The following is a 14,914-nucleotide window of genomic DNA, read 5'->3' as shown; positions in this document are numbered from 1 at the left end:
GGTGACCTCAAAGGGTAGGGTAATCGGTGGTCTTGAAGGCCGAAGATATATCCAGCAATATCAGTGCTCCGGAACCACCGTTGGCCAGCATCCTCCTGGTGTCATCCAAAGTCAATGTCACTGGTGACTCGGCCAACACAACAGGTCTTACAACTGGCCTGAAATCGATAACAATCTGACTGCACTCAAAGTCCTGCAGCTGACTTCTGGCCGCTACTTCCAAATCTTAGGTCCGAAGCGGGTCTTTGGAGATTGGACAGAACCCAGGGGGATCCTAGGGATCTAAGGATATGTTTTCCATGGAGGGGTGGGACCACTGCTTTTTTAAGAGCATCGAGCATCAAGAAGGGAGCCAGAGGAGAGGAAGAGATAGACACCTTGAAGAACAGCATCAAAAGGATTTGTGTTGATCAAAATATCAACACAAGGAGGAAGGATAGCTCGGGGGCAATGCACATGTCTTGGAAGCAAGACAACGCGGCGCAACACAGGTCCGAATCCCGATCCCGCACTTAGAAACCACTCGCTGGTATTAAGCGTATTATAAATGAAGAGTAAAATAAATCAAGATAACTCCTTAGCAGTCTTAGGGGTACAGGTATCACAGTGCAAGCAAGAGCACTTGGCATTGGAAATAGTCAGCCTTGATAAAGTGCAACGTGCATGAAACATGCGCCAACACTTTCATTTTGAGGACCACATGAATGCATTATGCTTGACAGCGCTAACGAAGAAGAGAAAGGAGTACATCATGAACTGAGTTTGTGAAATTTGGAACCGGATCTAAGAATTCAAGCGTGCACGGGTCTAGGTAAAACTTGATTTAATTCACTTCACATCCTGGTAGCAGGAAAGCAAATCCCCCAGCTGCGGCTGACAGTCAATAGAGGTGATGTTTGCCAACTGGCAGCAGGTTGCACAGGTGACAAGACATACATAATCTTCTTTACCTTAATTCCAGCAAAGCTACAAGCCGCGGCATCAGGTATGAGTCGCATCACATGATCACTTGCCATGCACAAATGTGCCCCAAATATAGGCATAGTTTAATAAGAATGCCACCTGGGTAATGTCGGTAGTGCGGTCTACAGCTCTTTAACTTCATTGGTTAAGTCTTTAGAAGACACAATGTATTGTGTATTCATTAGGAAATTTGACTTTGATCCATTTGTTTAGTTTTGTAAAGGGCCACATGCGTCCTTTCAGCCCCTCCTAAGCACTTGGCCATCTTGCCATTAGGATCAAGGTAGGGGGTTGGGCCGTTCTGGAGGTTGCAAGAGAGCAGCCGGTGTAGGTTACTCTGAATGGTGTGGCCGTTTCCTCCGCTGAGGTGGTGTTTTGGTCTGGCTCTGGAACGAAAGGTATGGTTTAGGTCCTGGGCCTTCAAAAGCTTGGGGCAGTTAAACCTATTCTGGGGTGGGCATTAGATAATTTGATAAGGGATCAGGTCCCAGCGTAATTAAACAGTGTATGCAGGAGTGGTAGATCTCCAAGGTGCACCTTTAAGTGGCGAAAAGGCTAACAGATCATTGATTACTACACAGATAGCTACTCATACATGAAAGCAATTCATTTCTACATCCCTGATCGAATGGACGGCCACCATAAGCCCCTAACGCTGGCCTTTCGATGGCCTTCGGCAGTAACTTTGAAGAATTGTTACCCCTCCATGTCAAAGCTCCAAAGGGACGCTTTGGAGAGAGTTGATCATTCTCAAGAAATCAATCACATTTTATGAATCATTTTCAAAGCAGCCTGGGGAGTCACAAATGTGTGTTAATCTCTAAATAATTAACGGAAACTATCAGAACAAAATTGCTTGGTAATAGAAGGGCGTTCCGACAAGAGGGTGAGGTTAAAACCAGGGATATCACGCGGTGTGATGCATAGTGTAGAATCCTGAAAAGGTCATTAAATCGGGGTGTGGTGTTTGCTCCACTGGGCAGATTGATTTCTCTTAATAACGTATATTAAAAATTGATCAAGAAGAGGAGCATGGAATTAAGCAGGGGGAGGTTCTGGAGACGGTGATGTGTATGAACGATAGCAAATCCTTTTGGAAGCTGGTTTCAAAGGGGTTTGACGACGGTGGACCGGAAGTAGTTTCTCTGGTCACCTGGACAGTCCATTTTCAGGAATGGTCTTTAACCTTGCCGTGGTTAAGGATAACTCTCTTGCCGATTATCCGAGAAGGGGTTTATCATTCACTGAGGGATTTTTTGTGTGGAAAGAAGTCCGCCCTGATGTCCTAAAATCAAATATTTGTACTTGGTTACTTTCTTGGTGTTGCCCAATTTGGGAAAGGCTTTTTAATTACACAACTCAATGGGCCTCATTACGACCTCGGCGGTAGCAATGCCGCTATTGGGGGCATGGCTGCCGCCGAAATCGCATCCGGGTTCCCAGAATGGAGACTTACCAGGCCATTCCGAGTTTGGAGGGCCCGGTAATTCCTCCCTCCAGGAACCCGGGCCCAGACCTTCCCCATTCCAGCCCCGATAGGGCTGAATGGGAATGGGAGAGGGAGCAAACAACGATTAACTTGATTCCTGTTACCCACAGGACACTAAAATGATAGCCCTCTCACCTTGTGTCTACACCGAAAACACCACTCTTGTAAGATACCCACACCACCGGTGTGCCTCCTTTCGGGTCCAACACTCAGCACTCTAAACACATCCCATGCTGGATGCACGTTGGCCCACGTTGTTTCGTTTTTTCCTTTGAAAACACGATCTCCCCCACATGTGGAGATGACTGTATACTTACCTTTGTTTTCACAGCTCCCTGAGAACATAGGCTTTATTAAATAGCCTGAGTGACCCGATTCATACGAGTCCTCTGATGTCACTTGCAGACATGCTCCCAAGAGTCTGGCAACCATAACAGGACTCCAAGCACAGCGTTTCCGCTGCACCTCAGCAGACGGTAAGCTGTTCCATTGTAATACACCTTCAGTGTATTTTTAGGCATCAATCAGCCATTATTGATTAATACGGAAATGAACCCTCAATTACTAGAGATCCTGACAGCTATCCTCTTCCCCCACAGATTACCTTTAAGGACAGAACCACTATCAAGTAACCATCCTGATGAAGGCCACTACCACCTCGGGCTCAATCCAAGCCCAGTTTGGCTGAAACACCCTTGTGTCGATATTCTGTGGCACAACCCCTGTGTATATGTGTTTATAGATAGTGTTGTGTACACCTTTGTTGTCTTAGTACCCCCGGACTTATCATAGTCCTGGATCGCACCTTGTTAAAACCCTTTGTCATCATTTACCTGTACTGTATATTCGTGCATCACTGTGGAAACTGCTCCTCGGCAAGAAAAGAGGACGATGCTAACCTGTATTCCGCAAAAAAAGAAATATCTGTCCACCAACCTTTCGTGCTTATCGAAAGATTTGTAAATGTTTGAATATACTCATCTGTACAAAATCGTTTTGGAGGCAAAATGAAATAGCTCCAAAAACTTGATAGCTGTCTTCGGATCTCTCCCCCTGATTTCTAGCAATCTACATAGAGCTGCCCTCCTGGGCATATCAGGACTTTGTCAGGCGCCCTTTACATACTCTCACACTATTCTTTCTACATTTCCTCGTTCCATTCCTGCTCCAGAATCGACGGCTCTGATACTTCAAACACTACCTCCTGATCCTCACAATCACCATTGGTTTTGACATTTGTTGAAATCCGGGACAAACAACCCGCTGCATCATTTTCTTTACTCCAGGTATATGTGGTCCTTTCACATTCCACGTTCCTCCGTTCTGAAATCCCTCGCGTGCTACTGCATCTGGCTGATGACACAATACCACACAACCCCGTCCCAGTATGAAGGCGCTGAACTAAACCCTATGCGTCTCATGTGTTCTCTTGGTCTTAACATCATCACAGCTGTCTTATGCGGCAGCTCACTGGGCATTATCTGTAAAATGCGGCCCTTTCCACTCATCTCTACCTGGGCTGCATTGCCCCTCTGCTGTTAAACGGGGCGGCTGGGTGATCCTGGGTCCCCATAAGTGTGTTCAATGAGTTCATCAGAGATCAGCCCTCCAGGGATAGGGAGGGAGCTTCAACGTTCCGATGAAGTGCTGTAGAAATGCATGGTCTCATGCAGCATTGGCCCCTCTGGTGCTGAGCAGAGCTTACTGTGGTGCGGAGAAGCCATTGTGACTCTGCGGAGTCCATTGCAAGGTGTGGGACATTTTACGGAATTAGAGTTGGGTGTACTGGAGGGCGTGCAGTGTGACGCGTGTCATGTGATGGGTGGAATGCCATGGACTCCTAACACCATTATTTTATTGCTTATGGCATAAACCTAGCTTGAGTGCAGTGGAGCGCTTTCCAGTGGGTGAGTGCCAGCGTTGGGCTTGGCATTCTGTAGAGTAGCGGAGTACTGTTGATGAATGTTTTTTTTTGTTATTAGCTTGGTGTTTAGGTACCATCATTTCGCCCCCACACCCCATGTATAAACCCCCTCACACACAGTCACCTCTAGGCACTATCAGTGCGCCCCCACACCCCCTCTGTATAAACCCCCTCACACACAGTCACCTTTGCGCAGACAGTTGAGAAGGGAAACCCTAGTGCAACCTTACCTTTCCCTTTCCCTTACCCTTACCCTTGTCAAGTGTTTACTAAAAAGCAACAGAAATCGATAGTCATTGGCTTCACAATATAGTGATACTGCATGCTTACCCCTCTACCAGATCTTTAAAGCAGGAACAGGTGAATTAAGGGGGGAGCATCTGGCTGTGTCAGGACACCATGTGTAAATTGCCATTGGTTACAGAAAGCGAGCTTTGAATACTTGCCACCTGGTGTGTGGTATCTTTTAACACTTGCTTTCTGCACCTGCTGTATGTTATTTCACAGAGTAACAATGAATGTGCCCTGATAAGCTACACACTAGGAGGACACCTTCTTGTGGTATCGCCTTCTTAAACAATTATCAACTAGTTTATTGCACCATGGTTTGACACAGTTTTTCCTTCTATTCCATAATGGGGACTTTTGTTTGTTTCCCAGCCTGTTATCTTATGCTGAATTCTGCTTTAAATGCTGCATGATTTCTCTTGGACTTCAATGTTCTGTGCTTTGCTCCTTGAGCATTCCCACAGCAATGTACTTCAGTGAATTGGTATTGGTGTGTGTATGTCAGCGGTAGCCAATGGAGGTTTCGGCCTTCATCTCCCATCAGCCTGAGCCAGCATAGTCAGTGGTGAGGGATCATGGGAGTTGATGGCCAAACATCTGGAGGGTATCAGGTTGGCTACCTTTTCTTTCTCACATGTTCACTCTAATTGTGTTTTCCAATTTAGATGTTCGACGTGTCTACTGTTGCCTTGGCGGTGTCTGGGATCCTGCTTGTGGCCGGCCTGCTGCTCGCTTTGCTAATCCGAAGCAACAGTTTAGCTGCGATTCTGTGGAACGAGTTGGTGCTTGAAAACTTCAGAAACCTCTTCATGTGGCAAACGAAGGAACAGAGGATTCTGGACTACGTGCTGCGGAACGCCACCAAAGGGGTTCCGCAGAGCGTCGTCGATGCGATCGACAAGTACTGCGGCGAGAAGGAGTGGGCCATGAACGTAGGGGATGAGAAAGGTAAGCACTGCACTCCACTCCTTCAGCCCTTCATCAATAGGAGAGAAAGCATTCCAGGGCTCCCCAAACTAGCAAAGGTCCTCCTGCTCACCAGGGAACGTACCTAAATGGGCAGACCCTCTGACCCCTGGAGCTTTGCTTAACCCACCAGCCCCCCACAGCTCAACTGGTGCCATCACTCTTACATTCCTAGACGCCTATCGCCCCCTCAAATGCCTGTGTCGGCACCTGCCACCCAGAAGCCTAGCCAGGATTGTCTGACAAGTTGGGCCTGGAGCTAATGTAGTTGGGCCCACCGCAGTGATATTAACATCTGTAATTGCCCACACCGCGCGGCTGAGTGGGTGTTTACGGATTTTGGGTGAGCCTTGCCCGCCCAGGTCCTACCCTGTCTACAGCACTCTTGCTCCTCCACTGGAATGGGGTCACTTTTCACCAGTCATCTCTCCGAGACCCCTTTTTCTGCTCCCGTTTCCCCAGCCCTTTTACTCTTCTGGGGGGGGTCGCTTGTCACCCCTCCCATGACCGCTCCCCCTACACACTCTCACAACCCCTGCTTATTGCCATCTCGTTCATGTTTTGGTGACTCTCAAACTTCTGGCGCTGGCTCGCGCCTGCAACCTGGACACGTGCATTTGCTGCTGCGCGGTGGCGCTTTAGGATAACCGTTTCGGATGAGGGTAAGGATACGTTTTTCTCTCATCTGTGCAAAAGAAATATGACCCACGGCAGATTGTCAGCTGTTGCTGCTCCTGAAGCAGTACCAGGGTCACTTGCCAAAACTTTGAGCCACTTTGCGAGATACAGCGAAGCCCCATTTCCACTCGTCCCTGCTTTTAAGGAACGAAATGGGTGGGGAGTAGGGGTGGGGGGGCATAGAGGTAGAATAATTCAGTAAAGGCTTGTGCCTCTGAGTTCCCTTTGTGGGTTAAGAACATTAGCTTTCAAAATCAGACACGCCCCTTCCTGAGAGGTAAGTGGTTTTTGGAAAAGCTGTCTGTTCTGAAGTAGGAACCAGAGCGGCCACCATAGCACGTGCCTTGTGTCATTGCACTTGTTTTGGCAGCCCAGCGTAATGTAAGAGTAGACTAGGCCATTTAATTTATCAACCTGCGCCTGTCACAGCACCACCTTGTGGCTATCCCTGGAAGTTCACATCCAGTTCGGAGCCGCAGCAAAGCGCAATGGGTGGCCAGCCGTTAAAAGAAAATGAGTGTATTTTTGCTCAATATGATATTAATGCTGTTGTCCGGAAGGACAGTGCTATTTCATGCATAGCGTTATCTGCCCAAGACAGCGGGCCTCATTGCAACTTTGCCGGTCGGAAAAATGCTGGTAATTCTGGCACCAGTATTTTTTCTGCACCGGCAACGCACAAGCCTGCCTGTGGGAGCCACGGATCTGCCAGCAGGCCTGACCTGCCGGTAGATAAGGACCCCGTCGGCAGATAAATGCCTGCATCACCGGCACCGTTACTAATGGTGCTGGTGATTCAGGAAATCCCTTCCCATGGAGTCCTATGGGAATGGGAATTTACCGTCACTTAGCTGCCCCTAATATCCTGGTAATGCCGGGATATCCGGCGGCGGAGATGGTAAGCCAGGGTTACCAGTATCCCGCCGGAATAACTGGCGGGATACCGGCTACCCTGTTATGAGCCTCAAACAGTTTAAGAGTATAATCTAGTCCCTGGTACAGGCCTGGTGTCAAGATTACCCGACCCCCAACCCTACTTTTCTATCACAAACAGTTAAACATGTAGGAAATGGCCACACTAGAGGCTAAAGCTTCTTATTATGTGGACCGAATCATTTCAGCTGCTGTGTCATCTTGGCAACTATTTAGATTCTTGTCCTACTAAAAAATTTAAAAAGGCTATCATCCACCGATGGCCATTGTATTTCACGCCTTGACCAATTCTTCTTTTCATTCATTCCCAGTTCCTGCTCATCTGAGACATGCTGCGGTTGCTCTATGATTGAAGAAGCCTCCTCGTGTCCCATTCCTTGATCGCCACCTTCTAACGCGCCCTCCAAATCCAGGCTATACTGTTGGACGACACAAGTTGCATGCCAACTGCAAGACAATTGTCAGAGGCTTGACTTCCTGGATACACAGGAAGAGGAGCCTAGCCTCCTAAGAGGTATTGAATCAGGCTTGGTCTGTTCTGGAAGATTTCAGATGTGCTCTCAAGGCCATCACCTCGCGGGCGGGGTAGGGGGTGGCTCATCCCAGTAGCTCCAATGCAGTGTTTGTTACTGGTGTTTAACGCACCCTCCTTTACAGACTAGCTCACGTAGGCAACATTCAGTTGGTTCACTCTTGCATATCTGGTTGAACTCTGGTAGTCCATCTTTCGCCCTACACTTGCCATGAAATTCCATTTGCATGGGGGGGTCCCCCAAGGCACCTCCCTCTCTCCCCCATCGTGTTTCACCTGAGCGTTCTTGACTGGACATGCTTGGGTCGTTTATTTGTTTTTACCTTTTGTGCATATGCCGACGCCACTCCAGCATTGCTTCCATCGGCAGGAAGCCATACGGTCCCACCAAGCTTGTTTCAAGCCTGGCTTTTCCCAGTCTGTCACTGGACGTGCACTAATTGTTCCAAGGTTAATGCTGCGATTACCATGACTTTGATTTTTGGTGGAGCAACTGGTCTCTGGATTTCTGGCCGCCTGGTGTGGGCCCAAAATTGTTTTTTTTTAAAAAGTAGGATTCCCTGGTTTCCTCCTAAAGCTGGTGTCTGTAACCTTTGGTTTTGCAGTTGATGGGCTTCAACTACCATCATCGCTAGTCTGCATAGTGAACGGCGAGGGATCGTTAGGGAAGTTGTACTGCAAAACATCTGGAGAGCCACAGGTTGCAGACCCCTAAGGATGAGCTCTCTTTGTTCAAATCATTGCAGATGTTGTTAGTTGAACTTTGGATGTTACATAAAATGATGTCATATCGTCCATCATTTGAACAAACAGCACTGGTTCTTGTGACTATTCAATGATGCCAATGGTTGACTAGACCAATAGCCTGTATCTTTGGCTCCCTTAATACCTGATCAGATGCCCACAGCCGGTGCATAATGCGATGGCCCATCTGCTCTCTGGCATCTCGTTTCGAGAATTAATTACCCCTGTGATAAGAGTGCCTACTGAAAGACCTATTTGCTTCAAGGCTCTGTATTTGGTCCATCGCTTTCTCTAGGGCCTTGACCCAAGATTTTTTTTAGCTCCAGATTTTAAGCTTTCATTCCTCTCAGTATCCCGGTACGCCCAACTGGCCAATTCGGGAGGATTCTTTTCTTGTTTGTATCTCTTTCAGTTCTTTAAGTGGGATATGAAATCGAGAGGGGCTCTAACGCACCATGATGGAATATTTGGGGGCGTGTCCTAAAAAAGAGTCTTGCGCAGCTTCACTTCCCAGTTAGATAATAAAACTTTTATACAGGTGGGGCCTATTGTCATGATTTATTAGGCAGTCACTCTCAACTCGGAGTTCATTTCCCCACCTAAGCAAGGTGGCACGCACCCAAAGCGCTTGTAGGAAAGTCCCCGTTTACGCTCATGCCAGAAAAAATATAACCCTCTAGGGAAATAGACCAAGAGATTGCTTGCAAGGATAACAAGGTTTAATTGTACAAAATACAAAAGTATCAGCAAAGAACTGAAGCTTAAAAAGCCGGGTGGTGTCATCACATACAGTAACAACTAGCCCCACTGATTGGCGAGACCATCGATATACATGAGCCTGCTCCATATGGGATGCCAGGCTACAATTGGTTCACATTTCTGCCGTCAGTCAGTTCCCACATGGGTCAGCTGGGCTCATCTCTCAGCGGAGTGAAGGTCAGGTCTCTCATAAATTACAATATAAAAACTGCTATGATATACGAAGCCTACTACTATATCACTATGGCATGCCCCTGGGAGGCTCAGGGACTGGTTCCAGGGGGAACGGGAGGAAGAAATACAGTCACGCTGACCCACGCATTCTGAGCTTTGTTGATATTGCACCCCTCGCACCCAAGGCCTCCACCCTCGTTTTGATCTATAAGTTATCCTTTTGGGTATCTCGTGTTACAAAGGATGTATTTATGTGGAGAGGTGAAACAGTCGCACATGCTTAGATCTTTCATGGCCTTATGGTTTATGATTGGGGCTGGAGTGGCACACTTTCAAAGAATGCAGGGGTTTGGGGATTGGGTCAGTGGTGTGGGCCATCGCTCTGGGTAGTCTGGTTGGGGGTTAGAGGTTTGCTAGCAGTTTGGCTGTGATGAATGGGCACTGCGAGGAGCCTTGTGTTGTCTCACGGCCTTGCAGGGCGCATTACTCCCAGTGATACTGAGTAATTACAACAATGGAGGGACAAGGGGAAGCTTCCGTGAGGACTGGCCGTGCGGGCTCATTCCGTCTTAATGAACTGGGCCTAGTCGAGTTCTTCCATGGAGCTAAAATTATGCCACGCTGCCGTGCAAGACTGCATATACCATAACTACAAAATGGCGTTCCTTTCTATGCGCGCACTGGGTCTATGCATCTATCGTTCCTGCTATATTATACCTGTGCCAAGTTTCATAGCATGGTCCTCTCCCTCTTGCACACTACATGACTTCATATGGGTTTCGCCTCACCTTAATGTGCCCAGGGGGTGGGATAGACTCATTTCCATCCCAACATGCTTATACAGATTCAGCTTTACCGAGGCCTCCAACCTGTCTCCCAGCAAGTACTCTCTGTATCACCAATGAGCTAGGAGCCAGGCCCGGTGTATAGTAAGAATATATATTTAAGGTTTCACAAAGATTAATTGCCACCAAAAACATCAACCACCAACGCTGTGGCACAACACAATGTCACAATTTCAAATTACTTGCACCAATTGACTGACTTGTATTTCTAATGAACCTACAGATACTACAACACACAGGTCAAATTTAGAGCATTTGCTTCAACACACACAGAGTATTTCTTGCACTTTAACAATTATGAAATTTTAACCAACCCCCAGTGATTGCTTGGGTTATCACTCCCCCACTCGCAGGCATCAATTAGATATGACCCCTCTGGTTTGAAGGCGAGGTACAGTGAGTGGGAATACAAGAGCAACATCATGTTTGGCTAATGGGCTTCACTACAAGTCGGCCTGCTGTGACCGCTGTGCCCGGCAGGTCTGACCCTGCCGGGCACAGTGGCCACAGTAGGCAGACTTGTCAAGGGAGCACTGGCACTTTTGCTAACGGTGCCGGTGCTACCCTGTCCCCACTCCCATAGAGTCCCATGGGGATTAACAAATGTGCCGGCGCCTGACTTCCCGGCCGCCAGACTTGTAATAGCACGGTGGCACCGGGAAGCCAGGCGCCGGTAAATTATTATGGGTCTGGCGGCAACCCGCCGGTAGTACCAGCAGGATTACCGCCGGCCAGTATTGAGGCCCATTGAAATCAAATCATTTTGGGTTTTTTTATTTGAAAGGAAAAGTCAGAAAAGGAGCTCAATGGGACAATAATTTTGGGCTTTTTATTTGCATGAAATGCAGGGCTTTGGGAAAATTGTTTTGGGATACAAGTAATTAAATGGGAAATTTCGTTTTGCGCACTGCATTCACTTGAATGGCAGGGTTCTAGGGTTACTTATTTTGGGATTAAGGACACTCCCTTCGGTACAGAAGACATGGGTTTCAGAAAGATATATTCACCAAAGTACTTTATTGTCTATACTGGCTCTAACACACTGGGCATGAACTTTGTTAGTTTCAAACTCTACGAACACTTATCCCATGATTTTCTATATTGGAATGAATTGATTTAACTTCAATTCGCTAAGTGTCTACACAGCTTCCCCCCTGCCTACAATTTAATGGAAAGGAGTAAGGCAGACAGTTCCGAACACAATTCAATTTAAATGGGTAGGGTGATTTTCTATAGTGGAATTAATATGAATTGGACTTACTATGGGTCTCCCCAGTTCCAACCCCCCTACCCGCTATGCGAGATGGAGATTAAGGCTGGCAGATCCCCCCCCACAATTTGCTTGGCATTTGGATTAATCTACTTATATGGGAGGCCTTGGTTATGCGGCATCCAGGGAAACAGCAGGGCTCCTCTGAGGACAGCACAGATCTAGTCAAAGGCTTCGGTCAAGGGTAGTCACCAGCACCGAGACTTCGTCTGGCTCCTCAAATGGCCGGCCCAGCTAGCTTCTAGATTTCCCAGTCTCCGTCTCCCCTGAAATGTTTAAGGCCCTGGTAGCTCTGTCTCTCTGCTAGTTCTTTGCAAGAGTCCAGAAGCATACTACCTCTTGCAATAGAGAGGGGAAGTCAACGGAAAATCAAAAGTCCAAAGAAAGATCTCAAGAGTTGAAAAGTCAAAGAAAGATTCCTCTCAGATTAGAAACTGATCTTTTGTAGGGCTGGTCACACTCCATTATTATCATAATTCACACAGTACAGATTGGCCAGCTCTCTTCCTCCCCCTCCCCAAAACACCCACTGCCTGATAATAGGACAAGGTGTTACGGGATGTGAATGATGGAGGCTGAGGGTGGAGAAAGATTCATCATCCCAAAATGACAAGTGGGTTTAACTTCTTCAGTGTCCTTTAAAATCTATTAACATGGCAGCTACCCCAATTTTTCAGCTGATTGTCGGCACATACATATTTTTGAGTTCTATATTTTATGTTGAGTTGGAAAATAGTGTTAGTCAATGTCAATGCACCACAAGTGTCCATGACTTTCACACCAAGCCCCACCATTTCTTAGGTTTAATTTCTCTTCTATGACCTGATCAGGACATCTGGCTGGCCCATGTGATCATGCCCTCCCCTCCTGGGCTTCAAAGGTTGTTGTTCGAAGGTAATGCACAGTTAATGGGGAGACCTGACCTTAAATGTCCTTTCTGCTGGCTGTTTTAGCTGCAATTCCCACACTTCTGATGTAAATCTTTGTATATTTTAGCATTTAAACTGAAAACCAGACCTTCTCCTAGAGGTCCTCAGCCAAAGGTCTTGAGGTCAAAGTTTCAGAGGCCCAGACCTTCCAATTCAATGGGGAAAAACAAGCTACATACATAATTCTAAAAGAATAGCATTTTACATTGACATGATGTGTTTAACGTGTAACATTGTGTATTGCTTTTAAGCCTGCTGTTCATAAATACAATCTTTCTTTTCTACCATATTAGAACAGAGGCAGATTCACTGTTAATCTAATGTATACAGAAAGGCCACAGTTAATCAAAGGAAACCAGTGTTCACTTTTACAAAAACAAAATAGGCCTTTATCTTTACAGGCTGTCATTCTGTATAATGAACATTAAGTCTCTTTATTCCTGATAAACGCAATCTGTCATTTGACTTTATTTCTTAAATGTCAGACACCATTCCTCCTTTTTATCTTCCAAATGCGCAGTTTCAAATCTATCTTTTCTTTCCACGTGCACTGCTGCAGTTTTACATCTGTCAAAGGTGCCTTTTCTGAGTTTACACAAAGTCAGCAGCTACCGCACCACATGTTTCTTTATGTTGCCTCCATTGGACACCGTTACAATAATACAGTTCTAAGGCACACTCTCCTTCAACTCTGTGGGGGTCATTACGACTTTGGAGGTGCTATTAGCACCATGGCTGCCTCCAAAGTCGCGTCGGGGTCTGGGTAGTCGGAATGGGGACTTACCGGGTTATTCAAACCTTGGAGGACCCGGTAAGTCCCCATTCTGAAAAACATTCCCCATTCCCATTCGAGCCCCCATAGGGCCCAATGGGAATGGGGAAGGAGCTAATAACGCGCCCGTAAATAGCGGGCCCGTTATTAGCTCCCTGGTCCCTTAGCGGCTCTTAGCCAGCCTTAGTGGGACCCGCTAAGGGACCTCGGAATGCGGCGGTAGGGGGTTTACACCTTAACGCCTTACCGCCGGCCTCATAATGAGGCCCTGTGTCTTTGTATTTTACTAAAGTTGAAATAGGCCCTTTTGTGTTCATTCAGTAGGCCTTATAGGAAAATGCGTTTTGAACGGGCCTGCATTTTCCAATGGGTGTTAGACAAGCTAGCTTCACTCTCATAGTAGGGGCATAGCATGGCCTCTCATCTCTGCCACTCTGGGGCTGTATTTTGACCCCACACTATGTAATTAAAGGTGTGACCCAACAGCGCCAATCATGTTTTAATAAGTGCAATGAAAAGGAGTACATTTTACTTTCAGAGAAGTATTAAAATATAATGAATATGTGTAATAATGTTGACCAAAATAAATATATTAAAATATAAAATAGAACATCAACTTAAAGGTCAGCGAACCATGCAATCCTGCAGTTCTTTTGAAAGAAATCCATGCTTCTTACAAAATTAAAATCATTCTAATGACAATACTTTAATACATGCTGGTAAAAAAAGAATTATTCTGGTATAATTTCCATTCAGTGTTTGAAAACAAGCCAATTTCTTTAATTTATCTTATGGTTCTAATCGTGGCTGGAAGTGACATCTATTGTTGAAGAGCAGTATTGGAACTCCTTTTCATTTGCATTACTGCAGGGAATAAATCTGGTTGGAGAACTTGGTGCTGGGAGCCCTGGCTCAATGTCAATATTTGGAGACTGCCAGTACTGAGACCTGGCCAGCCCTGGCTCACATAAACCCCTGGTCTCTTTACACCTTGTCTACATCTCTGTCTGAATTATTCAAGACCCTCTATGCTTCCGAAATTGGGCAAAAATCCTTTCCTTGCTAGCTGCCCAGGCTGCTCAGAACAAGGGCTTGTACCCAGTGCTTAATTTGTGCCGGTGTTTGCCAGTCCCCAACACTGGCACTGTTTTTTCAGCACTGGAACACTGCCTGGGGGCTGGTTCCTGAAGGCCACCCAGGCATGGGCTTCAGGAACCGGCCCTCAGGGCCTCACCGGATGCGGGACGCCTAAGTTGCAAAGGATCTGTAACTTACAGATCCTTTGCGGGCCTGCCTGCGCCTGCCCGCTGCATTCATCAAAAAAAGGTAACACTGAAGTGTTACCTTTTTTTGATGAATGCGGCAGGCCGCGACACCATGGCGCCAGCCCAGCAGTCAGTGTTACAAAATACTGGGAGGGAGCGGCAGGGCTGGGCGGGGCTGCCTCAGCCCGGCCTGCTCCCTCCCAGTGATTTGTATTACAGACTGCATGCACGCTGGTCCTGCTCTGCGCCCTCTGCTTGGCCTGCCGCCGCTTTCCCAGGGCCTCATATTTAGAACAGACACCAAGGCAGAGTGCGCTCTGTGGGCACAGTATGTGCGGGGTTCACGGGTGCAGTGTTCGTTCGGAGCGGACCCCCAGTTGGGG

The 14,914-nt window shown here is 47.0% G+C and overlaps 1 protein-coding gene across 2 annotated transcripts in view; it reads left to right on the top strand.

The window, feature by feature from the left end:
* Positions 1-14,914, top strand: part of COMT (catechol-O-methyltransferase) — a 187,701-nt gene that overhangs the window by 130,034 nt on the left and 42,753 nt on the right. For both annotated transcript variants that reach the window (XM_069620038.1, XM_069620039.1), the window contains exon 2: positions 5,330-5,612. In XM_069620038.1, coding sequence (XP_069476139.1) covers positions 5,330-5,612 — 283 coding nt within the window. The remainder of the gene's footprint in view (positions 1-5,329; positions 5,613-14,914) is intronic.

Source organism: Ambystoma mexicanum, chromosome 10 (genome assembly GCF_040938575.1).
Source record: "Ambystoma mexicanum isolate Mex_15411 chromosome 10, UKY_AmexF1_1, whole genome shotgun sequence".
Classification (NCBI taxonomy): Eukaryota; Metazoa; Chordata; class Amphibia; order Caudata; family Ambystomatidae; genus Ambystoma; species Ambystoma mexicanum.
This window is presented reverse-complemented; position numbering and strand designations above follow the sequence as displayed.